Source organism: Emydura macquarii, unplaced genomic scaffold, assembly GCF_026122565.2.
Source record: "Emydura macquarii macquarii isolate MOO-44397 ecotype Brisbane River unplaced genomic scaffold, CSIRO-AGI_Emac_v2 contig_201, whole genome shotgun sequence".
NCBI lineage: Eukaryota > Metazoa > Chordata > Testudines > Chelidae > Emydura > Emydura macquarii.
Genome location: NW_027130338.1, coordinates 669,747 through 695,461, shown reverse-complemented (window position 1 = coordinate 695,461; position 25,715 = coordinate 669,747). Strand labels below are relative to the sequence as shown.

General features: G+C 41.2%; 2 protein-coding genes across 2 annotated transcripts in view; both read right to left on the bottom strand.

Annotated features, from left to right (window-relative positions):
• Window positions 1-391: 391 nt before the first annotated feature.
• On the bottom strand, window positions 392-13,522 carry LOC137151025 (rab11 family-interacting protein 1-like). The gene is made up of 4 exons (XM_067545220.1): window positions 13,391-13,522; window positions 7,414-7,862; window positions 5,651-6,486; window positions 392-5,380 (listed from the first exon to the last, which is right to left on the bottom strand). Exons 1-3 carry the CDS (start codon window positions 13,501-13,503, stop codon window positions 5,891-5,893), a joined length of 1,158 nt encoding a protein of 385 aa, XP_067401321.1. The 5' UTR covers window positions 13,504-13,522; the 3' UTR covers window positions 392-5,380; window positions 5,651-5,890.
• Window positions 13,523-15,891: 2,369 nt separating this feature from the next.
• The window catches only part of LOC137150998 (disintegrin and metalloproteinase domain-containing protein 32-like), a 34,360-nt gene continuing 24,536 nt past the window's right edge, over window positions 15,892-25,715 (bottom strand). Inside the window, exons 16-21 of the mRNA XM_067545158.1 lie at window positions 23,510-23,693; window positions 23,120-23,200; window positions 22,601-22,709; window positions 21,155-21,311; window positions 18,069-18,101; window positions 15,892-16,403 (exon numbers count right to left, since the gene is read on the bottom strand). Coding sequence (XP_067401259.1) covers window positions 16,397-16,403; window positions 18,069-18,101; window positions 21,155-21,311; window positions 22,601-22,709; window positions 23,120-23,200; window positions 23,510-23,693 — 571 coding nt within the window. The 3' untranslated portion in view covers window positions 15,892-16,396. The remainder of the gene's footprint in view (window positions 16,404-18,068; window positions 18,102-21,154; window positions 21,312-22,600; window positions 22,710-23,119; window positions 23,201-23,509; window positions 23,694-25,715) is intronic.

Genomic DNA, 25,715 nt, shown 5'->3' with positions numbered 1-25,715 from the left:
AAACACAATTTAGATGTTTCATATGCATCACCTTAGACAGTCGTTCCATACTGTAGGTCCTAGTTTCCCAAATACGGCACGTTTAAAAAAAATCTATGATTTAAAGCGGTAAATAGAAAATTCGTCACATGACTTGCTGTGCATAGCCATAAAAACAAACTAAGCACGTGTACCACGAGGGAAACAGGTGCCTAGGTGTTTATACAGGATACAGAGTAAACCGTGTAGAGTTGTGTGCCCCCCAGTTTGAAGAAGAACCTTCAAATCAGGAATATAACAGCTATGAAACAAAACAGCTCCCATTTCAGTCTAAAATGTGCGACCGTTCTTTAATCACGTAGTAGAATGGCAATTAGATCTTTGCCTGATTTTTGCTGTATTCAAGCAGCCGTAAGAGCCTGCTCAGAGCACTGCTTTGAAAGTCTTTACCACTAGGTTTATGCAGGCTTTGCGCTTCCCTTCCCAAAATGAGATGTGGACACTTCAATAGGGCAGACACCATCACATCTTCCTGCAGATTTAAATGCCATCCAATTTTACAGCATGTTTTAAAGGCATTGACTTTTTTTTAGAATAAGGCAACTTGCACTCCAGAAAGAGATTTGGTAATCATATTTCAACTTCTGTAATGCAGTTGTTGGAACAAAGCAATCAAATCCTTGAATTAGTGTACGTGATGGCTTATACTGCACAACAACTTAAATCTTAGATTTAACAATAAAACTCTTGTTCAGAATCTGAGAAACATGGTTCAGTATAAATTACATATAGATTACTAAAGCAACAATGACATTCAAATTCAACATTATCATTACCAGTCCTCATTTTTCAGGGGTTGATATTGATTCCTTGCTAAGTGACAGTAGCTTAAGATCAATAACACTGCGAGAACTACCATGCCCCCTATGGTAGCTGTTATTACTATGAGCCAAAACGGTTCCATTATTGTTTCAAGAGCTCTGTGTGCTTGATCCACAATCCAGTTAGCGGTTCCAGCTGCGCCTTGATGCATCCCATTCAAACGTTTCTTGAAATTTTCCCATGCCTGATTTTTAGCCTTTTTGTTTTATAAGGCTGAGATGTTTTTGTAAAGTTCTGCTAACTTTTCCTCAGTTTTTAAGAACTGGTATGTTGTGAGTGTTGCAAACTTCCCAAATATTCTTCCTGTTTCTATTACTGCTGCATATGTTTCAGCCCCTCTTGTGGAGACCCTAACGTGTATGTGATGTTCCTTGCTCCATATACCAAAGCTATCTACATATTGAATAACTTTGCTTGTTTTATACCTAAACTGATCAAGCCCACGCCATCTCTAGCCTTCTTTGTCAAAAATGCCTGTAAAATTTCTACATTTGGTTCTGTTTAGCTGATATGTTCCTGGAGGCAGGAAGGTGCCAGTGATGTTTGTGCCATTATTGCTAAGCCACCATCCACCTTCACATAACACTATTAATCCCTCAATTTCCCTAGATGTCCACAATCGAGATTCTGTTTGTACTTGCAAGCCTACTTGAACTAACTCAAATATTCCTATTTCGTTGGATATGAATTCTGCATCCTTACAGTTGTTTGGCGTAACACATGTTATTTCGTTCAATGGGTGTAATACTCATATCTTATTAATTGAATTCCATATCCCGGAAGCTGACAAAAACAAATGACAGCTAAGGCTTCCGCCTGTGCCAGTGAAGGATATGCTTTCCCATCAAAACGAAGCTCATGACATATATAACGAATTTCCTTATAAAAGCTAGCTAACTGACATTGGAATGGGGCCTTGTGGCCCTAACTTAGCATGCATTCTTTTTATCCAACACCACATGGCACACATACTAATTAAACAAATACAAGTTAACACCAAAACAATTAACCATGCATGTAATATAACAGACATCCCTGTAGAGGTGGGGGACCATCCAGTAAAAACATCATACCATAACATGCACTAAGCTGTTTGTTTTGTTTTTTTTTTCCCCTGCTTTAGCAATTTTAATCATTTCCCCATTAGAATGTGAAATTTGAATAGTCCTTTTTTCCAGCATCTTGCTTGGTTTGCTGCAGGAACTGGGTTACTTTTGCTCCCTTCCATAATTTTACCTCCATAGATTGCTGGTGGGCAATTTTTGCAATTACCTATTTTGACATTCTGAGGCACAATAATCACGACTCTGCGCCCTTCCTGTTTGGCAGAGCAGCTACTTCTACAAATTAGGATGTACAAACACTTTTGTAAAACAGTTAAATTCATTTCAAGTAGTACAGGTTTTACAGCAGAATAAAAAGCATACATCACTTTTAATTGGTTATATCTATCTAAGTTCAGGAACTTGAAATTCAAAATTACATCCCCCTAATCACTATAATATTACAAAAACATCTATTTTCAGGACCCCTTTTCCTTCCAAATTTATTGATCTTGATTACCCTTTCTTTTTCCTTTCTTCTACCTGATAGAGGATGTTTTTGTAAATACAGTTACAGTGCTTCTTGATTTTTTTCTGCTTCATGCAGTACCTCCCGATTATTTTTTTTTAAAACCAATACCATACATAACAATGTTAGTAACAGAACAACACAAAACACAACCTTTGTTGCAACAGTAGATCCATGGTTTTGTTTTTAAGCTGTTTTGCTGGGCACCAGCTTTTCCCGTACTTCTGAAAGATAAAAAGAACACTTTTCTACCCCCTTTGAGGGGGGGGGTGAGGGAGTGGCAAATTATTGCTTAAAATATCTTTTTCTTTTACAAATCATCTTGCTGATTACAAGCAAACAGAGGAATTATCTTCCTATTTCTCTGTGTTTGGCTGATTTTTCCATATACCTTTGTCTTTTAAAAGATATTGAATTTCATAAATCATGGAAGTACCCAAAGGGCTAAATGCTAACCAAATCAATTCATCTGAAACCTACAAACAGGGTTTTTACAAACCAAGACTGTTGGTTTAGGTCCTTAAAACCATACAGATTTATATAAAATATTTGCAAACACCTTTTTTTTTTTTTTTTTGCACTGCTCTAATTATTTGCACTCAGCTGTACACAAATTACATTCCCTTTTATGTATTTGGAGGCAGTTAAGTTCAGATGGAAACCTCTTTTTTCAGTTAATGATTTAAACTAAATGATTTCAGTCAGGATTATTCACAGACCATTCCTTTGGGAAAAGGGCCCATTTTCCTTCAAATTAGCTGTAAAGGCTCCTAGGGACAAAAACATGGTAGTAGCCACTACCTGACCCCTTTGTGCAATTTGTTTAACCATTAGGTTTCCACACAATGTGACTGTGCCAAATTATACATATATTTACTTTATTAAACATTATTAAACCAAATTATTTTAACACTATTACTTTTATACCATTTTCATAACATTACCCTTCAACAATTCCACAACTGTTAACTGTTTAATTGTCCTTAACTCTTATGGCATTATTTTTTACAAAAGCTACCTTTAACTTTCCTTTTTTTTAATTGCTCACTTTTGCATTCAAACAAACATATTTTAGCTTTATTATATCATTCTTTGCTGCCATAGCTTGAACATTTTACTGGCAACATAGCTTTGTGATAGTAAACCCTTCATTTTTTTACTGTATTTATCAGCCACTGAGCTGCATTCTTAAGGTGGCGTATTGTAATTGTACAACTTGAGCCACCAAATACAATATTTTTAATATAGCTACCTTAGTCTGTGCTAGGCTGGACCTTTTGGGCTTATGGTGTTTAAAGTCTGATCCAAAGCCTTTCCTTCGAAACTGCCAGGCGAAGTTTCTACCTGGACTAAACATTGTAGTGGTGGGGGTGCCCCGGGGTTGCTTAGCTCATATGGCAGTGGGGGTGGAGAAAAAGCACTACAAGAATCTACTATATTTTTGGCCATTTCTTTCTTAATACAAAGGAACATGGGGAGCGCTAGGTGGACAAGCCTGGCCAGGTTTACATTAGGTCTTTTAGTTCCTTTATTTGAACTTTCAATTTTTCTTGGGAGTCCTTAAGACTCCGAGTTTGTGACTTAGTGTGTCTTTTTGAAGCTTCATCATACCAGTTAAAAATGTATCCCAGTATCTGGGATACTTTGGATTCAAGTGACTCCAATGCACCTCTCAAATGCATTATTTTGTCTAGATCAAATGTTCCTACCTCAGGGAATTGTTTGCTGGGATCATCTCTAGTGATAAAGTGCCATTTACTCAGAAACTTGCAAGTCTTGGGAGAATAATGTGCATACATATAACCAGCTGGGGTTCCTTTAAAAGGGACTGGCACTTGCTTAGACTGTCCTGTTCCCATTTTCACTCACACAAGACGCAGGAATGGCTTACTGAGGGGTCCGCACCGATTCAATTCAGCCCGCAATACTGCCGAGGTGAATGAATCCGATAACGGAACGCTTATTTAGCGGGAGGGGGTTGGGAAGGAGACAAGACACAAAGGGGGGGGTCCTCCAAAGTCACAGGAGTCCTAGGCCCATACATTGAGCGAGGCTAAGGTGTCTCTGGACAACAGATTTAAGGAGGTTCATAATCCAGAGAAGAGGAAGAGAGAACCTTGTGGCTGCAAACACTCCGCCTGTCCGTTGGGTCACTGGGTTCGGGCAAGCCCCCCTTGCTGTCGACTCACACCGGTAATCGCCAACAAGGCTCGCGGAGGAATCGGGGCGGCTGGAACTTGCCTTAGTCCAAGACCTGGTCAACGGCTCATTTTATCAAACACAAGCATTCAGGGCTCACTCATTCATCTTTGCACTCCTTAATGTGCTGCTGGGTGCAAAGCTTCCTGCAACTTGCCACAGGCCTGCTGCTTTTGACCAAGGCTGCAGGTTAGACAGTCAGTTCTCAGACTCTCCCTATTAGCGCGCTTTTACCAGACCAAAAACAGACAGACAGTTTTAAAGCTTACCTCAATCCTTAAAGTTTGAATCTTGCTTGGCTGTTTCTCAACTAGGAAGCCTACGGGCAAGCCCTCCTCCGAAACCCCAAATAGAGATTTAAAAGGTCTCTTACCTTTTTGAGTGGTGCCTGGGGTTCAGCAGGGAGCGATCCGCGGTCCCTTCCGGACAATACCAGTGCTTGAGGATCTGAGTTACGGCACCAAATTGTCGTCTCATCCAATGATCTCCCAGTGGGAACTTCTCAAGGAGTGAGGGAGGAAGTCTCACACAGGACCACAGAAATCTATTTCATGAAACTGTGAAGGATGCCAAAAGCAGGTGTGTTCCAAGATTTGTCATTCCGCAGGCCACAGCAAGAAGTAGGCTTGGTTAGAAATGATATTTCAGCCCTTCAGCATGCTTCCAAACTTCGACAGTCAGGTAGGGGAATATTATTCGTTTTTGTTTGGGTTAACAGAGCAACATGGAATAAATAACTCCACACTATCTGAAAAGATACATGCACTAAAATACATTATTGCATCCTCACTTGTGATATGAAGTTAAATTGATTAAAAATGGAAATCGAAGTTGATATTTATACCAAGAAACATAATACGTGTGTAACTGGTTAAATGTTCATCCAGTGAGTGAATCACAAATGACTCCCCCACAAGAGAGATAAAAATATTACCTTGTGGCAGGAAGTGGTCTAGCCTTACAGTATGTCTGCTGTGCTTTATATCAGAATTTGAAACTGAAATAAAACAAGACTAACCTGGGCTTGACAGCTTTGCTTTGGATTGTCCTTGCGGAGGCTGCAGACTTTTCTGCTTTCTGTTCTTCCATGAGCTCTTCGTCCAAAGGGTTATGTGATTTCTTGTTTCTGCGGACATCTGCCCTGTTGCTGTTTTCAGAAATACTTTCTTGTTTCAAATCCATAGGGACCTTCAGCAGGTTTTGCCTCTTCTTCCTTCTTTTCTTCAAGAGTTTGGCTTCGCTCTCCTTCGAAGTCCTGTCAGACATGTTTTCTACATAGTTTTTCACTATTTCCTTTCTTCCTGTGACTAGCGACTACAAAGCAGACTTCTTGTTCTGTTTTTTTGTCCTCTTTAGTTTCTTCTTTTGCGGTTTCTAAACTCAGAGGAGCACTGTTTTCCAGTAAATCTCCACTACTAAGCAGTTTGTATGATGGTACAGTCATAGATTTAAAAGTCTCCAGTGAGGGAGACCCAGATAAACCGCTGCTAGGAGACATTCTTCCTGTCTTTTCATGTTCCATAGTGGATTTGGAAGATAAGTTTTTGCCTGATTCGGAGAGCTGATTTTTCCTGAATGTTTGAGGGGAAGAAGGAGGAGTGTTGTCCTTTGACATGGTTTCCCTTTTTGTTTCTCCTTTCTTCATATAAACATGACTGCCATTGATACAAACATTGGATCGGGATGTGGGATCATTTCTGAATTTAAGGCCACTGAATAAGGAGAGCCCTTCTTTCTTGGCGTTGCTGGAGGTTATTTGGTTGAGTTGCTTGTTGTCTGCACTTGCGGTTCTCTTATGAGCCATGACTCCAGGAGCATGAAGTGAGTTATCTTCAGCTTGGTTTCCAAAGGCCTCTGCAAAAATAAATAAATAAATAAATAAATAAAAATAAAAATGGTGAGACATTAGAGCTATGAAAACATATTTCCTTAGAACAGTCAATATTACAGTCTAAGTGTTGAGAGAGAGACTGATTATGTATGACAATGGGAAAATTGTGTTTAGAGATACAAAAAAATCTGTTCTCTAAAGCAGGAGTAACACCCTGTACAGGTTTTTTGGGGAATGTGTGTGTGGGGGGGAATCATGTGCTCAAGGGGGCAATTTTCTGTGACAATCATACAGTAAGTGGTAGATCACAAAGAAGCAGTATCCCATTTCATAGAAAACCGCTCCAGCAATACAAAGAATGGTCTTGGACAAACAATTCTTAAATGTCTTCAATGGAACTGTGAATATACCATTACCATAGTCCTGTTTTGTAGCATTGGCCAGAAAACAAGAATTCCATTTCACAAAAAATTAAAGGCTTGATATTTGGCTTCATGCTGCATCAGCACAAAAACAAGGTTCTTCTGTGGTGCAAAAAGAGACATGCACCCATAGCAGCAGACTAGCCAATAGCCTGGTAGTTAGGGCACTCACCTAGGACGTGAGACACCCTGGTTCAAGAACCCACTCCAAATCAGGCAGAGCATTTCATCAGAAAATTGCCAACCAGCTCTACTGTTTTATAATTTTAAACAAAACCTATACAATAAAAGAATATTGCATCGAATCACCCACCTAAAAATGTTCTGCCAATAGTGCTTTAATGCTTACTTTAGCCAACATCTTCTAATACTTTGTCACATTCTTTTTCGTAAGAAAAGTGGGTGAAATCTTTGCTAATATTCTGTCAATACATAGATCTACCGTAACAAATCAATCAATCAATCAATCTTTTCAACAAAGATTTAAGATACTAAAAGTATATCACTATTGCTAGAGGGAATACTCACTTTCTGAATTTGTAGAAAGGGACTCATCTTCATCATCCCCCCACTTTGATTGAAAATCACCAGGTTTAAGCCTAACTTTTTCAGTGACAGGCTGAAAAGCAGGTAAAACGGACATGGACTGGGAGAGGGAGGTTTTCTGCAAACCAGGTTTGGAAAAGAGGGTTTTGATCTTGGATTTTTTCTTCTTTTCTTTCTCAAACGATTCTTCTTCACTATCAGCTGGTGAGTGAGTTATGGTGGGAATGATGGCTGATGCTGTGTCAGGCAGCCCACTGGCCCGCTTTCCTTTGAGTTTGCCTTTCAGCTTGCCAAATAGAGACCGGGACTTGTCTTTCATGGATAAATCAAACATGCTGGCTGTCATATTGCTCCTCATGAATTGAATATCCACTTCAATCTCGCCTCTCTCTTTTTCCTTCTTTCCTGGTTTGGAGTGAAGCGTATACCACCTGCAAAAGCAAGACAAAATTTTAGACAACCCTTGAAAACACTCTGGGTAAGCAAAAGTAGTTTAAACCAATTACAGGGTGTTTGTTTTCTATTTAATAGAGTTTCCAGCACGGGAGAACCTATAAGAGATCCAAAAAGGCAGAATGATGTTCGTCACTTAGATGTATTTAGTAAACAATAATCCAAGCCACATAAAAATATGGTAGAGGAAAAAAGGAGAAAACAGACTCCCTAGCTGGGAAACTACTTCATGATTAGCACAAGGATCAGAGAGCTTACTGTGTACAGAGATAAGGGCATATCCTTGGCATCCCCACTACAAAATAATTTTCTTCATGTATCACGATTTAACTGGCATCAGACACTTGGTGGGAGAAAGCTCAGGACTGGAATACGGGTATAGAGGGGTACAGCTTCTTCAGGAAGGACAGGCAGGGTAATAAGGGAGGAGGTGCTACATTATACATCAAGAATATATACAAAACACAAAATGTCCAGATTAATTTTTGGAATGTTTTGGGAGCAATTTGTTGTTTCACAAAGTGAAGGAAGTTACCAGGGGGTCAGCCCTTTTAGACTCGATTCTGACCAACTGGGAGGAATTGGTTGTGAATCTGACCGTAGAAGGCAGTTAGGTGAAAGTGACCAAGAAATGATAGATGTCATGATTCTAAGGAAGGGAAGTAGTGAGCAGCAGAACAAGAAGGAAAATGGACTTCAAAAGAGAAGACTTTAAACAAACTCAGAGAACTGGTAGGTAAGGTCCCATGGGAAGAACATCTAAGGGATAAAGGAGTTCACGAGAGCAGGCAGTTTCTCAAGCAACGATGTTAAAAGCGCAACTGCAAAGTACCCAACGCAAAGGAAACAGAGAAAGAAAATTCCATCAAGAACTTTTCAATTACCTGAAAATCAAAAGGGAAACCGACAAAAAGTAGAACCATGAACCAATTGCCAAATTTGTTAGTCTTTAAAATGCCAGAGAACTCTCGTCGTCTATACCGATGAGTTACACACTAATACCTGAAATAGTTCAGTGAAGGCATTCTCTACACACCCCGTACCTTTCATTCCAATTCTCTCTGTTCATTAACTATTTCATTACTGTTCAAATATAGAAGCTTCTAAACAGAGGGAAAACTCCCATAATTTCCTCTTCAGAATCAAGCACCTCATCATTGTTAGATGTTTCTATTTACCCTAGTCTGTTAATACAATATTAATTCAGAATCAAAGTACCAAAAAACCCCACATTCTTTAGAGACAGGACTTCTGCCATTTGCACTACACTTATATTCTGAACACTTATTTCAGAAACAGACAAAGCATTCAAAATAATCGAGTTTTAAACACTGACAGCTTTTTATGTTAGTTTATTAAACTTGTACAATGACCAGGCAAGGTGTACTACTTGCTGACATTTCAATCTCCTTGGTACAAAGAGTAGGTATTTACTGACATCGCGTACCACTGCATAGTTTCTTGCCAATCACTAGGAGCTGTAGATCTCCTGACCCCACAGAACTGATAGGAAAAGCTGTTCTGAAAGGAGCTGGGGTTGACCCTCAGAGCTTAACTACTAAGTTAAAGCAAACAAGTAGAACTATTTAATCACAACAGGAATGAAAGGCATGAAACGCCTCACTGCCTGGTTTTGCACTGCCACATGTTGGGGGTGAACAGAAATCATGGGTCCAGCAGTTTGTTTCAGAATTAGTTGACAGCTGACCCTAAAATGGGTTTCCACTTTGATATATAAAAAGCCCTCTTTGAAGACACGCATTCAAGACAAAGAGGTGAGAAAACCTGAACTCGAGTTTTCTACTAAAGCAATTGTCTTCCAAATGTTAGTCTACCCTGACTGACAACTAAGCTATAAAATCCCTAAAGATGAAACCTACATTGGAAATGCTGACTGTTCTCATTGGAGTATCAAAGGATGCCAGTTGAATAAGTTCCATTCATCGAGTCTTAAACAATAAAGAATCAATATGATTTGCATTTAACTGTAAAAACCCACTGGCCATTTTTGTGATGTAAAAGTGTGTTTAAGGAATTTTATATATTTTCTGGTTCAAATGTACATCAGTAAGCTTATCCTGTAAATTTTGCATAGCCCTTTTAATAAAATGGTCCCATTTGAAAGGTTTCATGGAAGAAGGTCAAACAAAGCTTTAAATATTCAAGGAATGCAGTTAACAACTTAAGTACAGCCATCATTTCTAAGAAAAGTTGTTGCGCAAGTAATAGTTATTTACTGTCAGCAACTCCATCTCTGCAATATTTGGCAACAAACTGTAGGCACCTTCCTCACAGATTTAATTAGTGAACAATAATCATGCCAGCAGTCGGTGCCAAGATTGTATGTATTTTGCACATTGTAACTAAGTGGAAGTGTTAGAAGAAAACCCACTATTTTCATTTGAAGTTTATTTCATTATAGTCTCTTCAAAAAATTTAAAATAAATCCAGCAGCCAACAGCCCCACGACAAGGAAGTTTCAACTTAGGAAAGAAGCTATGAAAACAGTTATTGAAAAAAAAGTTTTCCAAGACACATGACTAGGTTTTTCCTTAATTTTCTTCAGATCTTTGTTCAAAAGCAAACATGGAGGAATCCTACAGACCACTATCTAACAGGGTAAATTTTCTGCATACTGAACCTTGAGGGATGCTTGGAAGTCCAAAATAATAAATTTTAAAAACTTGACATGTTTCCTGTAACAGGCTATAAATATCTGCCATGTGGCATCTTTTCCAATGCATTTCAAAAAACAGGCACATTTTTCATTCAACCTTTGTGTTTGAGAGCTAATGCCAACGATCCTGTATGCCTGATTTCAGCCCAGAGCTAGTTCTTTTAAAAAAAAAAATTAGACCTGGCAGAAAAATAGGTCCATATCAAACTCTGCACTCATGGTTGTCAGTCCTTTAGGAGGAGACTTTATATGGGCACTATCAATTTACAAGAAGCAAATGCTGCCAAATCTATAACTTTTGCGAAGGTAAAGGCCCAACAGGACCTCATGAGATCACTTAGCTGATCTACCCAGGTGAGGTAAAAGAGGAAAACAGCCACTGAAAAGCATTAGCTTATAACATGGTTTGAGTGTATATTAGTCACACACACTTATTCCAGTTTAAGAATAGTTTCACAGTAGAAACCATAATCTTACTCACTTCATGGCAGCCAAGAACATTTACATTAAAATGGCAAATTCGAGAAAGCAATGTTGATCTAGTTGTACAAAGCTAGCAGGAAAAGTGTTTAACTTCATACAATTTCCATTCCACTCTTAACAGAAACTAATACTTCAGTTAATTAGCTACTTTTCCAGGAGATTATGTCTTTTAAGGGCATGTATTTATTAAGAACAAGAGTGTTTGTGACTTGCATTGTACAGTACTTTCATTCTTCACCTAAACAAGAGGCTTTACAAACACATTAAGTATTCTTGAGTAACTTCATTGTTCTCAGCTTGAACTGTTACTGTTTCTTTTACACAAAAACCTCAAGTGTATCTATCGCAAAGCTGTTTGACGTAAACATTGAAATCTTCCTTCTAATCCATATCCTACTCCAAGCCATTACTGCCTCCACAACAGAAAAAAGGCAAAACCATGTACATTGGATTTGACAGTTTAGTCATTCTTAGTCTCCTCCAGAGATGGCCAGAAAAAAGACTGACCCCCAACACTGAATCAACAAGACTGTTTCATCTTTCCAAAGGAAAAGGATTCTTCTAACACAAGTACTGTAGTCAGGCTTTACTAGAGGTAACCAACACAGCTTCTGTGAACCCGCTTTTTTGACTCAAACACATGTACAAGAGCACCAGAGAACTTAAGTTTGCCTGTACTGAAATATTTTTCACAGGAACTATGGTAAAGACTATCAAGATTCTAAGTTTTAATTTTTTTTTTAAGTCTTAAAGATTATCTACCTAGATGACCTTGTCAATGATTTTCTCCTCAAAAGGAATGTAGATACAATCCTTAAAAAACCTCTTTATTTGAATTACCATACACAGATTGTCATTAGTTCAGCCATCATACGTCAAGACAAATCAAAACAAGTAGTATTCTCAAAATTATAGCATAACAAGTCATCCCCCTAGGAAAACTACATTTGAACAAACTGATCTTAAATGACTCATTCATTGAATTTTGCACATTGGTTTTTAATGCCGATGGGCAGGTATAGTTATTATAAGTTTAATTACTGTTAGGGTTTTCAAAGATTCTGTATATATGTGTTTATAAATCCAAAAAAAATTAAAAATATATTTAAGATTACTATATTTTCCATAAGAGGAGAAAACCATCCCTCCATGCTGAAATCAGCAAGAACAGGTGTAGCTGGTACAGTTTAAAAATAAGCCAATGTCTGATAAAATAGGTTCCCATTGCCTGCATTTTTGTCAAAGTTGTGCTTTCCTGCTCTAGACGTTGAAATGCAAGTTCATATTTTTACATCCGAGTGTTTTATTTTCACTACTATGAAACACATAAAAGATAATGGTCACAGTCATCTTGAAGTTGGCTTATTTCTAATGACATTTCCATCCCAGTAGCAGAAGGGTACAAGAGTGGCAAGTGAAGATATCAAACTCATTTGACCAGAATTTTTGGTTGTGACCCAAATATTAGTCACATGTAAATAAGTTCTCATTTTACTACAACTGTGGCAATAAACACACCTTTTAGCTCATCTTTAATACACTTGACCCACTAAAACCTCTTCCAAGAAGTCAGTGCATAGTTCTTAATAGAGCTTGCAAACGCGGACGCCAATAACTTCTTTGAAGCACTGAGGCTTTAACAGAGTGTATAAAACCAAAGACACTAAAATCAGAACAACACGCCACCTTTCATAGAGCACATATAACGTAATAAGCATATATAACCTAAAATGCACTGTCATCTTCAAAGCATTTCACAAACATCAGCTTATTTAATCTTCACTCCCACTGTGAACTCCAGAGTTCATCCTCCCATTTCCCCTCCTGCAAATATGTCTGTATGATCCAGCCCATAGGATCCAAACTGTGTTGGGCACTCAAACGAAAAGGGACACAAAGACCCTGTGTCCGCTCGCGAGGAAAGCAAATGATATTGCAAACATTAATGTACAGCACTCTTTGTTTTGCAGTGAGGTGTTTAACTAATGGCATGATCTGACCTGCAGCATCTTCTCCGCTGGTGAACATGGACAAGAAGGAATCCCAGTTTGATTCTGCAGGACCCAGAGTCAGAAAAATATCACCCCCCCCCCCCACACACACACACACACAGAGACACACACACACACACACACAGAGACACAGACACACACACACACACAGAGACACACCCTCACTCCCGCCCCCCCCCACACACAGACACACCGAGACACACACACACGTTCAGCACCACCGGCTCCCACCCCGCCCCGGGGCTCGGCGCCCCCCGCCCCAGCACCCGGACACCCCGCCCCGCCCCGCCAGTCCCGCAGAGCCCGGCTCACAGCCCGCCCGCCCGAGACTCACCGGGTGGCGCGGCGGCCGCCCTCCTCCTGCAGCGCGGCCAGGCTGATCTCGGCCCGCCCCAGGAACTTGTCGAGGCCGAGCAGGGCCCGGTGCAGCACGGTGAGCTGCGACATCCCGGCACCGCCCGCTGGCTGGCTGACTGACCGACCGAGCGAGCGAGCCTCGCTCTGACTGAGGGGACTCAACGGCCGGGCGCGCGGGGCCAGCCGGGCGCAAGCGCTCGCGGCAAATCTCGCGAGAGCGGAGCAAAGGGGCGGGGGTGGGAGTAGCGGGGGCGGGGCAGAGCTCCCCTGGGGGAGTGGGAGGGGCGAGCGGGGAAAGGGGCGGGGCCACTCGGGATTTGGGGGACAGAGCTGGACCCTAGCCCCTGGCAGTCCCAGTTCAAACCAGCACTGCCCAGCTGCCCCGCACTGGCACAGGCTGCTCACCTGGGACAGCACAGCGCCTGGCCTCTGGGCACGACTGCCACAGCAAGCGTAGCCTCAGAACAACTGTCCCATTCGATCAGCTCCACCTGCCCCATCCGTGCAAACAACCACGCTCCATCTGCAAACAGCCCCCTCCAACTGCCCCATCCGTGCAAGCTGCCACCCTCCAACTGCCCCATCCGTGCAAACAGCCCCCTCCCAACTGCCCCATCCGTGCAAACAGCCACCCTTCACGTGCCCCGTCCGTGCAAACAGCTACCCTCCAACTGCCACCCTTCACGTGCCTCATGCAAACAGCCCCCCTCCAACTGCCCCATCCGTGCAAACTACCACCCTTCACAGGCCCCATCCATGCAAACTGCCCCCTTCCAACTGCCCGGTCCATGCTAACGAACAGCCGCCCTCCAACTGCCCTGTCCGTGCAAACAGCTATTGCTTACCAGTAACTGCTGTACTTCTAGATGTGTTGCTCATGTCCATTCCACACACCCCCTCCCCATCCCCGCTGCCAGAGTTGGCAGAAAGAAGGGACTGAGTGGCCCTAGGGTCGGCGGCACCTCACATACCATGGCATGAGCGTGGGGCTCCAGGGGGCACCTGAGCCAACCCTACCTATATTGGAATGGACATGAGCAATCACTCGAAATAGAAGGGCCAGCTTGTGATGCCCGACTGAGCAGCGCCACTGAAGACATGCACACAGGGGAGCCAGTCCTGAGAGGCGCTGAGCTCTCCCGGCCCCCGCTGCAGTTACTGGGAGCGGAGGGAGGTCTGCGGCTCTCAGGGTCAGCCCTATAAGGGAAGGGGTCTGCAGTGAGATCACGGGCATTCGTCTCTGGGCAGTGAAAGAAAAGCCAGGGTCTATTCCCTCAGCACCTGCTCTGCATTCTGCTGGATAAAGCCCCCAGTCGCTCCCCTCTCCAGAGCCTCCTTGCATTACCAGTGACCCATCAGGAGCAAGGCCAGTCTGCTGCTCAGCCTCCCCCAGGGCCCTCGCTCTCTGCCACAGCAGGGAGTGGAGGAGCCGGGGGTGTGTTTGCAAGCTTCATGCTGTCGCCCAGGATGCAGATTCTCCAGGCGCGGCCCAGAGGAGGGACAGGACGTGTACTTACGGAACAGCCCCATGAAGCTGCGCGTCCCTGCCTGGGCCGTGAGGTGCTCCCAGCTGCCCGGAGTGCCCAGGATCCGCAGCTTCTCCTTCAGCTTCTCCCGGATCAGCATGATCTTCTCGACCAGCATCCGGAGACTCTGCTTCCTGCAGGCAGGATTACAGGGGCAGGATTACAGGGACTGCACTTCTCCTTTCAAGGGGCTAATGGCTTCGCCAGGCTGGGGGAGGGCCCTTCCTGAGCTCCCCAACCCCTGCTCACATGGCCTGTCAGGGTTTGCGGTGGCAGAAGGTGTTTCTCACAGGGTGACTGGCCCTGCAAGAAAAGACTGCACCTAGACTGATTCCCTGCTGCCCAACCAGGCTTAAGGAAGGCACCTGGGTCTTATTAAGGGGGAGACAGCTGCAGGAGAGGGGGCAGATGTCTGCAGACACTGCAGGGAATAAAAAGGTCCCTGGAGATCCTGGAGAAGACACCAGACTCCAGGCCCGAGATGGTGGAAGGAAGGCAGATGTTCTGCATGGAGGGGCTGCCCAGTTTGGCCCTGGGATTGAGTTCTATTTTGAAAGATTTTGTGCAGGACTTTTAATACACTGGACCCCAGCAAAGGGCATGCTTTGAATATCTGAACTGTGTGCGCTTTCTACGGGAGCCTGAGTGAAGGGGAACCTGAGGCAGATTTAGCCAGAAGGGGGCACTATAGGTCAGACATACCCTTTGAGAGGGGTTCTCCCCGTGTCTCCTTCCCCCGCCCCAGAGCTGGCTGCAATTGGCAGCATGTGGTTTGCAAAGCACCTTCGGCTGCTCCAGAACGGCCGTGCCCATGTCCCCCTGCGTCCTGCTGGTGGGTGTAAAGCACACGTGGAGTTGGCCTCGCTCACGCAGCACTACAGCCACCGCTTGCTCTGCCCCTTACCACTTGCCCCACAGAGCCCGGTTGCTCAGCACTGTTGCGACAACCCGGTTGGCAGGGGTGGCCCACGTCGCCATCACTTGCTTCTGCAGCTGGGGAGCGGATTCTGGCCAGCGTCTCATTATCCCTCGCCACCACGATCAGATTCCCCACCCGCTCATCTGCCCAGTGACAAGAGCAAGGCGGCAGGGAGGACATGTACCACCAAAAGCTTCAAACTCATCACTAGCAAATAGGAAAGTGCAATTTTCAAGCCCTATGGCTGGAATTAATTTATAACACTAGATATAAATCATTAAATATGTTTAATGGCTATGTACAGGGAAAAGTACATATATAACAAATTTAAGTTCAGTCTTTGCTTTACAGTACAATTACTTTTTTCCCATAAAAAAGCTCACTGTAAATCTTTATGGAGGGAGGGAAATAGTTAACCTGAATAATTAAAAAAGCAACTCCAAATCAAAAGCTGCTTATGTTGCACTGTCCTTTCAGAGGTTCCATGCTGGAAGTACTTCGCCATCTGATTTAAATTGACTGCTTTTATAATTTTCAGCTATACACTGTGGCAGACAGAATAAAGGAAAAACACATTGCTGTTAACAGAATCAACAAGAATAAATAAAACATAGCAACCTAAGCAAATTATTTAGCTGGGAATATTTGCTGTTGTAATTAATGGAGCAAATATAGTTTGGAGTTTGAGGCAAGACTGGTAGTAGTGAAAGATACATTATGATGGAAGTGGGCTTGAGTCTGCCCTCTGACGGATAACAAACGGGCTTATTATGGCTGAATAAAAAAGATACACGGTGGTTCACTTGGAACAGGATACAGTTCAGGACTAAAATACAGCTACAGATGACCAATACTGATGATCAGATTAATTTTGAAACAGTTTGGTAAATATCTTCATAAAAAAATTCAAGAAACAGGATAGATTATTAGTTTAATGATAGGTATGGAGACAATAACCCCCAGACTGACAGGGTTTGAGAATACTGTGAACACCTTGCTCCAGTCTTGAAGGGGGAAAAGTATGAGACTTCTAGCCAGTTAAAACAGTGGTGTCCAACTTTTTCAGCCCAATGTATTACTTTAAAAAGGTCAAGATGTTAATGATTCAGCATGAATATTCGACCTCTTACACGCCTGTTCGTTCATTCCCCCACACATTCACCCTGCTCTGCATTCCTATTTGTCCAACTCATTTCCATTGCTGAATGTTCCCCCCAAACATGTCTGCCTCCTGAGCCACCTGTTGTTGCAAACTGATTTAAGACTGCCCACACAAGGATTTGCACCAAATTAACTAAATAAATTTAGTATACTAAAATTGGTGCCATTTGTGTGTGTGTAGACCAAGCTTTAGTCCCTCCCCTCTGAATGTGCAAATATAAGAGGATCCATACCCTGCTTCAATTAGAATTAACCGCTCAGAGACTTGCTGCTTGTGGGCCATGTGTCATAAGAATTCCAGGAGCTGGAGAAGCTCCACTGGCAGCATATACTAATGAATTACCTAGCTATCTAGGCATTTTTTAAACTCCCATGAGTGTGGTACCTTGACTGCTAATCTCCACACAACTACTGATACTTCTCCCAATAGTTACGCAATTTCACACAGCTTTTGATGCTTCTCTCCAGAGAGTACTGAGAGGCTTTTCTTCACAAAGCTCAAGATAAATAATATATATTATCATGTCCTTTGTATATATTATTTAATATTTTATTTTATATTTTATATTTTATATTTTTTATATATATATATATATAAAAGAGATGTGCCAGATTTTTAAAGGTATTTGTGGAAGCCTAGGCACTTTTGAAAATCCCACAAGGTGCCAGCTGCATCTTTAGGCACCTAAGCACCTTAAAAAATCTGGCCCAACAACACCATACTATAATATGGTAGAGGCAATATTTACAGAGACTGCCACTTCTCTAAATAATGTGGGGAAGAAATTTTGCTTTCTTAATTACAGTTGGTAAATTTAAAGAACATGATTTGAGCTACCCAAGGTATCAGTGCATGAAATTTGAGACTCATATTGTTTTTCTTTCAAACTATACTTTAAAACCTAGTTGGGAATGAAACGTTCAAATGTGCTTCAAAGTCACATTGTAACTATCAAATAAATGCAGATTTTGGCAAGTAAATACTAAGCATTTTCTAAATAAAAGAAAATTAGATACATGCTCTGCGCACTGACAGATGTGAAATTTACCTTGGACTTTCTGACTGATCCATGTTTTCTAATCTAGATTTAGATGATAAAATAGAGTTCTATGAGTATTTAAAATTAAGCATATCATACACATTAGTCTCATAGCTCTACAGCATATAATTATTTATTGTGACGATTACTTTTACCCAGGTAGTTTGTCTCTCTCTTTTACAAGTGGATCACCCTCTCTTTTTCTACAGTGCTAAAATGTCCTGACATTTCTTCCATGCTTCTTTTTACCTTCCCATTTAGTCTTGTGGGTTTTGGTTGCCTTTCACGCTGTTTCATTTTTTATTGGAACATGTAGTCTCTTCATTTGTATCTTGAGTATCATTTTTACTTTCCCAATGTGCTTTTCCCAGTTATTATTGAATTCAAACAATTTTCTTTAACTCCTTTTGCATTCTCTGAGAGTTTTATTTTCTGAAATCCAGTATTTTTCTGTTACAGTCCTTTGTATAGAAACTCATCAGAATTTACCACCTGATGAAATTACGATTGATTCCATCTTGAAAGGACTACTACTACCTTATTTATCTGGTTCAACTCGTAGAGATTCAGGATAGCCTCTGAACTTGTTTGCTATTAATGCATTATAGTCCCAATCTTGCAAATATTGTGTGTAAGAGTAATGTTCCAAATAATTCCACTGATGTCAATTGGAATACTTATGTTAGTTTTGTTACTAATGTATATTAGTGTTTGCAGCATTAGGCCTCATGCAAAGAAACAATCCTGTCCCAACTCTGTAAATATGCATCCTTCCTTAGTTTTCTCATGATTATTTTCCCAGTTGGGAAAAGAAATAAGCCTCTTTGAGATAAAGAGTCATTTTGAATAAGAAGTGGTGGCATTAATTATATAGGCCTGGATCCTCTATCACTGAAGTTAATGTGAGGTTTGACCCATTGCAGGACTGGGTGGGGAAGGGGGGGTGTGCATCAGTGAATAAAAGATAACCCTTCTTCACAACAGCATTGGTTTTACAAGGTCTGGATTATCTGTAGAAACACTTGCTGCTCTCCCATCTAACTTCACCAAGAAATCTAGAGAACAACCAAGGATCATCCATTTTTATCTTTGTTTTCAATCCAACTGGCCAGGGCTATGTAATCAAAACACCAATCAAGAATAAATCTATTGATCCTAATGGATGCGGAGACACTAAAATAAATGGGGGGTTGGCCCTGGAATGTAGTAAAGTAAAAGTATCCCATCCAACTTTGAAAATCTCAAGAATATAACTGAGCTTCCATTTAGCAGGGTTGTACAGCATGTCCATCTGTAAAGTCCCTTCAGTAAACTTTATTTACTATGAATTTCATCTCCCAACAGAATGCTTTGGTTTAACCAAGTCTCTGGTTATCATTCTGGTTACATCATACTTCCTGAAAACACAATTCTAATCCATATATATTACTACTATTTGTAGCAAGCACATGTAAGCTTTCCTTCTTTCACTTGTTCCTACATTTTTTTTTGCTGGTTTTATACAGCAGAGCACAGACAATCCAGGAAGTTTTTGGAGAGTGTTGCGAACAACTTCCTGGTGCAAGTGCTGGAGCAACCAACTAGGGGCCGTGCTCCTCTTGACCTGCTGCTCACAAAGAGGGAAGATTTGGTAGGGGAAGTAAAAGTTGGTGGCAACCTGGGCAGCAGTGACCATGAGATGGTCAAGTTCAGGATCCTGACAAAAAGAAGAAAGGAGAACAGCAGGATACGGACCATGGACTTCAGAAAAGCAAACTTTGACCCCCTCTGGGAGCTGATGGGCAGGATCCACTGGGAGGCTAATATGAAGGGAAAAAAATCGAAGAGAGCTGGCTGTATTTTAAAGAAACTTTATTGAGGGCACAGGGACAAACCATCCCGATGTGCAGAAAGAATAGCAAATGTGGTAGGCGCCCAGCTTGGCTTAACAATGAAGTCTTTGGTGAGATTAAACACAAAAAAGAAGTTTACAAGAAGTGGAAGCTTGGTCAGATGACTAGAGAGGATTATAAAAATACTGCTCGAGCATGCAGGAATGAAATCAGGAAGGCCAAAGCGCAATTGGAGTTGCAGCTAGCAAGGGATGTGAAGAGGAACAAGAAGGGTTTCTATAGGTATGTGACCAACAAGAGGAAGATTAGGGAAAGTGTGGGCCCCTTACAGAATGAGGGAGGCAACCTAGTGACAGAGGATGTGGAGAAAGCTGAGGTACTCAATGCCTTTTTTGCCTCTGTCTTCACAGACAAGGCCAGCTCCCAGACTACTGCACTGGGTGGCACAGAATGGGCAGGAGGTGATCGTCCCTCAGTGCTGAAGGAACAGATCCAGGACTATTTAGAAAGATTGGACATACACAAGTCCATGGGGCCAGGTGCAATGCATCCGAGGGTGCTGAGGGAGTTGGCTGATGTGATTTCAGAGTCATTGGCTATTAACTTTGAAAGCTCGCGGCAATTGTGGAAGGTCCCCGATGATTGGAAAAAGGCAAATATAGTGCCCGTTTTCAAGAAAGGGAAGAAAGAGGATACAGGGAACTACAGACTGGTCAGCCTCACCTCAATCCCTGGAAAAATCATGGAGCAGGTCCCTCAAGGAATCCATTTTAAGGCACTTGGAAAAGAGAAAGGTGATCAGGCACAGTCAGCATGGATTCACCAAGGGCAAGTCATGCCTGACCAACCTGATTGCTTTCTATGAAGAGGTGACTGGCTCTGTGGATGTGGGGAAAATGGTGGACGTGAAATGCCTTGACTTTAGCAAAGCTTCAGATACAGTCTCCCACAGTATTCTTATCAGTAAGTTAAAGAAGTATGGGTTGGATGAATGGACTATAAAATGGATAAAGAGATGGCTAGATCATTGGGCTCAACGGGTAGAGATCAATGGCTCCATGTCTAGCTGGCAGCCGGTCACAAGCAGAGTGCCCCAGGGGTTGGCCATGAGGAGGTATCACAACAAGTGAGCATATTGCAGCACTACAACTATTCCACTCGTATGGTCTTGCTCATGAACTCACCACCTTTCCCACTGCCTGGGAAGATTCCAGATCCCTAAAAGAATGGTTAAAATTAGACAGGTGAACAAAATAAACTTACTCATCAGCTTTTGATTCTTCCTTAGTGAAGCATCTATTCAATTCATTTCGTTTTATAATCATGATGATAGAACAAACAAGAACAGGCAGAAAGAGACAGAAACTTAGCAGAAGCCAGTTCTTCAAGGTGTCCCAGTGAAGTCTGTCAATGATTGTATCTAGGAAGAAAAGAAATATCACAAATCTTTATGAACTGAGAAGTGGGGTCTCCAACCAGAGGAGATATTATCCTTTATCTACCTGTTAATGATAGAAAGGAATGGAATAAAAATGTGAAAAAAGCAGACACACCTGAAACCTGTAACCATGGGATTTCCAAAATTGTCACACTTGAAAAAAAGCTGCTTTGAACAAGTGAGATAATTTCATAAGGAATTATTGGAACCAATATTCAAAACATGGTACAATTGCCAGTTGATATTCAAAAGTGGTTCAGGACCAGAACAACACATTGTTCCATTTCAGGACTGAAATGTATTGGCACAGCTGTCATCAATAAAATCACTTAACATGTAACATAGGTTAGATTTTAAATCAGCTCTGTCATTTTAAAAGCCTTAGAGTCTACATTGTTACTATATAACAGCCAGTTGACTATATGTAAACAAGATAATACAATACAATAGAGTAGCAATTTGCTGTTATTAAAATGCTGTTAACTACTATTAAATTAATATAATAAAAAAGAAAGAATGGCATTAAACTTTTCAATTCCTTTTCACATTTAAGAATCTCAATTTATATATTTCCCCTTATGACTCAAACTCTTAACTGGTCCATGGTATACATTTCAGATTTTGTTTTCTTTTTCAGTGAAGGAAAAGTACAGAGAAAGGCAATAAAAATTATTCAGGGTATGGAACAGCTTCCACATGAGGAGAGATTAAAAAGATTGGGATTGTTCAGCTTAGAAAAGAGATGTCTACGAGGGATAAGACAGAGTCTATAAAATCATGAATGGTGTGGAGAAATTGAAGAAGGAAGTGTTATTCACCCCTTCATATAACACACGACCTGGGGTCACCCAATGAAATTAATAAGCACCAGGTTTAAAACAAATATAAGGAAGTACTTCTTCACACAATGTACATCCAACCTGGGGAACTCATATAATTGGGTTCAAAAAAAAATTAGATATGTTTCTGGAGGATAGGTCCATCAATGGCTATTAGCCAAGATGGTCAGTGATGCAACCCCATGTTCTGGGTGTCCATAAACTTCTGATTATCAGACGCTGGGACTCACTGGACGACAAGGGATGGATCACTAGATAAATTGCCCTATTCTGTTCACTCCCTCTGAAGCACCTGGCACCAGCCACTGTTGGATGACAGGATAACTGGGCTACCTGGGTGATTGGTCTGACCCAGTATGGCCATTCTTATGCTCTTAAATGTTGTTCTGGGAAAAAAACAACATAAGGTATAGATTTGCCAAGGTAACTAACCACTTTTGAAAGTGCTGTCAATACTCCCTCCATATCCTTTTGATGAAGTTTTGCAATCTGGTGGCAACCAGCCAGACCTACAGTGACAATTTCCTCTGTTGTTGCATACCTGAAATAAGAGGGTGGAAATCCTGTTTAATTACCTTTTATACTTTGTGGTTGGAATTCTCAAAATATTGGAAATCCCATTACACCTGCTTTTAGGAAACAACTTTCACTTCCAGATCTCTCTTCTTAAGAACAAAATTCTCAGTTCTTAACTAATCAACAATCTGTTTCAGAAAACACATCAAATGTAAAGTATCACAAACTATTACCTATAAAGAAAACCAAGAACATGGCTCTAAGTATCAGGAAAAATCAAAACAAACCAATCAGCCATAGCACAAAGACTTTGCATGCTAAGTGTCAGCCAAAAATTGCTTTTTCAGTTGGGAATTTATAAGGAAAATATTTGCAAATCCAAATCATTATTAATACAAACAGTATCATTATAATAATAATGTTGCTGTTACTTACTCCACGGTCATTGCATTTTTGCTTTATGTCACACTTATATTTCAGGACAGCTGCATCTACACATTTCTGGTTCATACAAATCTAAAAGCCAAACATACATACAGTTCCAGGTCAACAGAAAGCACAGAAAAAAATTCTCTAGATTTGAGGGTCCTTTTCAGGCTGATGAAAGAGCAGGAAGTTGTTTACCAAATCCTGTTTTCCCCCCAAAATATTTGGAAGCAGTTCTTGGCTAGTTTGGAGTAAATCAGGAGAAAAAGTAGTTGATCTTATAACTCAATAAGACAGTGCAGCTCATCATTGCTCCAAACATTAATAACAAGTTCTAAAAAATGTATGTTTACATGGAAAACATTTACATTGCAAAAAGTTTAAAAAAAGATTTGTTACCTTTTGCTTACCACAGACAGTACCATCATTCACCAACATTGGATCTTTCACTTGAGGCCCCTTCATATAATCTAAAGTTATACATAAGGAATTCTGCACCCTAGCATAAATGACAGCAGCCTTTTCCTTAATGAATGGTTTATTACTTGGATATTCACAAACTAACTTCCCACATTGGAGATCCCTACAAACACATTAGAAGAAAATTAAAATTATATATTTGGCATTTGACAGTTCAAAATATTAGATATTCAAGCATTCCGCAATTTCTGTGAGAAGGGATAACGTTACTCTGTACAGAAGGCCCAATTTTGGGATCCCTTAGGTTTGCTTTGTGCTGATCCCTTGGTGCAAAACAGGTTTACACCCAGCATATCTGGTCCCAGGGCTTAAAGGCGATCCCTAACTCCAGGCATAGGGGGCCTAGTCAAGAGAAGAGATTGGCCGGCATATCCCAACAACCCAGAAAGGCTGTCAGAATTGTACCTTAAGGCCAGGAGAAGCTAGTTAGAGTAACCCAGGGACTGCTGGGGACTGGGCTTGCCACAGGATTGGGGAAGTGTAAAGGTGGCTGTCTTAAAGCCTCTTTTGTCCTTCCACTCTCCGTTTCTTCATGTAGTGCAACTGAGCCATGCCAGATGAACTAACCCATAAAAGAATAAGTTGTTAAAAAAAGAATTAAACCAATATCACTTATAATAATTAGAGATGAAAAACATTATAGGTCTTTTAGTCTTACATCACAGCAAGATCGTTCCTTACAATTCAAATCTAGTGTTTTATCAAACCAAAATAAACAAATCAATGGAGTTTACATTACTTCCCCTTGGGAAATTATTCCACAATCTAACAGGCTTTATTGCCAGAAATTTAATACTGATATGCAGCCTAAAGTTCCCCTTAGTCATAATCATTATGTTTCTTTGGAATTTACGCTCTTCAAATATCAGTAGTGCCTAATTCAGACCTCGTTCATGTGGGCTCCATTTACTCCAGGACTTAATTTGGCCCTTAGACATGAATGTTCTGCCTTACTGAGTGCTTAGCCAAGCTAACTATAAAGATATCCACATCCACATTTTCAAAAGTGACCCCTGATTTGGGTGCCTCCATTTTTGGGCATCTGGTTCGAAACATACCCCTTACATCAGTACTGAATATTTAGAGCTCTACATCACGCAATATAGGAAAGTTACAACTACATGAACAAAACTGCAGTATATAAGTAACAAGTGTTAGGGTGCACTTGGGAATTACCTTGGGGAAAATATGTACCATTTTATCACATCCAGGAGATTCATAGATTATAAAGCCAGATGGGACCACTGTGATCATCTAGTTTGCCCTCCTGTATAATACAGGCCATAGGGCTTCCCCTAACTAACTCCTGCTTGATCTAGAGCAGGGGTAGCCAACCAGTGAGAGACAAAGAGCCACAGTTACCTTGCCCTCAGGCAGTTCATCAATTTCACTCCCCCTCTTCTCCCTAGCCTGCATTTGTTGGCGTAAAGAGCTGCATGCGGCTTGCGAGCCGCGGGTTGGCCACCCCTGATCTAGAGTATAGCTTTTAGAAATACATCTAATCTTTATTAAAAGTCACCAGTGATGGAGAATCAACCTCAAGCCTTGGTAAGTTGTTCCAATGATTAATTATCCTTACTGTTAAAAATGTGTGCCATATTTCCAATCAGAATTCATCTAGTTTCAACGTCCAGCCATTGGACCATGTTACACCTTTGTGTGCTAGACTGAAGAGCCCATTATTAAATTTGCGTTCTCCATGTATTACTTAAAGAAGTACTGCTATGATATATATAAAACACAGACAAACAGACTGTTGCACTTGTGAATTATTCCAAGAACAGTAAAAATAGTTTTTAAAAAATTAGTGTCTAGACTCCTCCTCCACGTGAAGCACCTTCCCAAAACATCCCATTACTGTGGCAGAACCAGGGGGACACCTGAGAGAACACTTCTTCCCACACAATACCAGCTGTCATTTTGGTGCCAGAAGTCTCAATTTATGTATCATTGGATTGGACCAAGCTGTTCTTAGTAGAGGGACCACCACTCTGGAATTTGTTTCCTGTGCTGGTCCACTGAAGCCTGAGTTTGCTAGTCTTCAGGGCATGCTGCAAAGTCCATCAATCTACTCAGGCTTCCATCTTCAATAAAATGGTTACATTTGCAAGGCCTCTTTGGGTCA

What these genes read in the sequence shown, in the direction of transcription:
- LOC137151025 (XM_067545220.1), bottom strand. Translation starts at nt 13,503, where the DNA reads ATGTCGCAGCTCACCGTGCTGCACCGGGCCCTGCTCGGCCTCGACAAG. An exon ending in GGCGGCCGCCGCGCCACCCG is followed by an intron (nt 7,863 to 13,390) that starts GTGAGTCTCGGG and finishes TTGCTTTTGCAG; the next exon opens with GTGGTATACGCTTCACTCCA. An exon ending in CCTTTCTACAAATTCAGAAA is followed by an intron (nt 6,487 to 7,413) that starts GTGAGTATTCCC and finishes TTATTTTTGCAG; the next exon opens with AGGCCTTTGGAAACCAAGCT.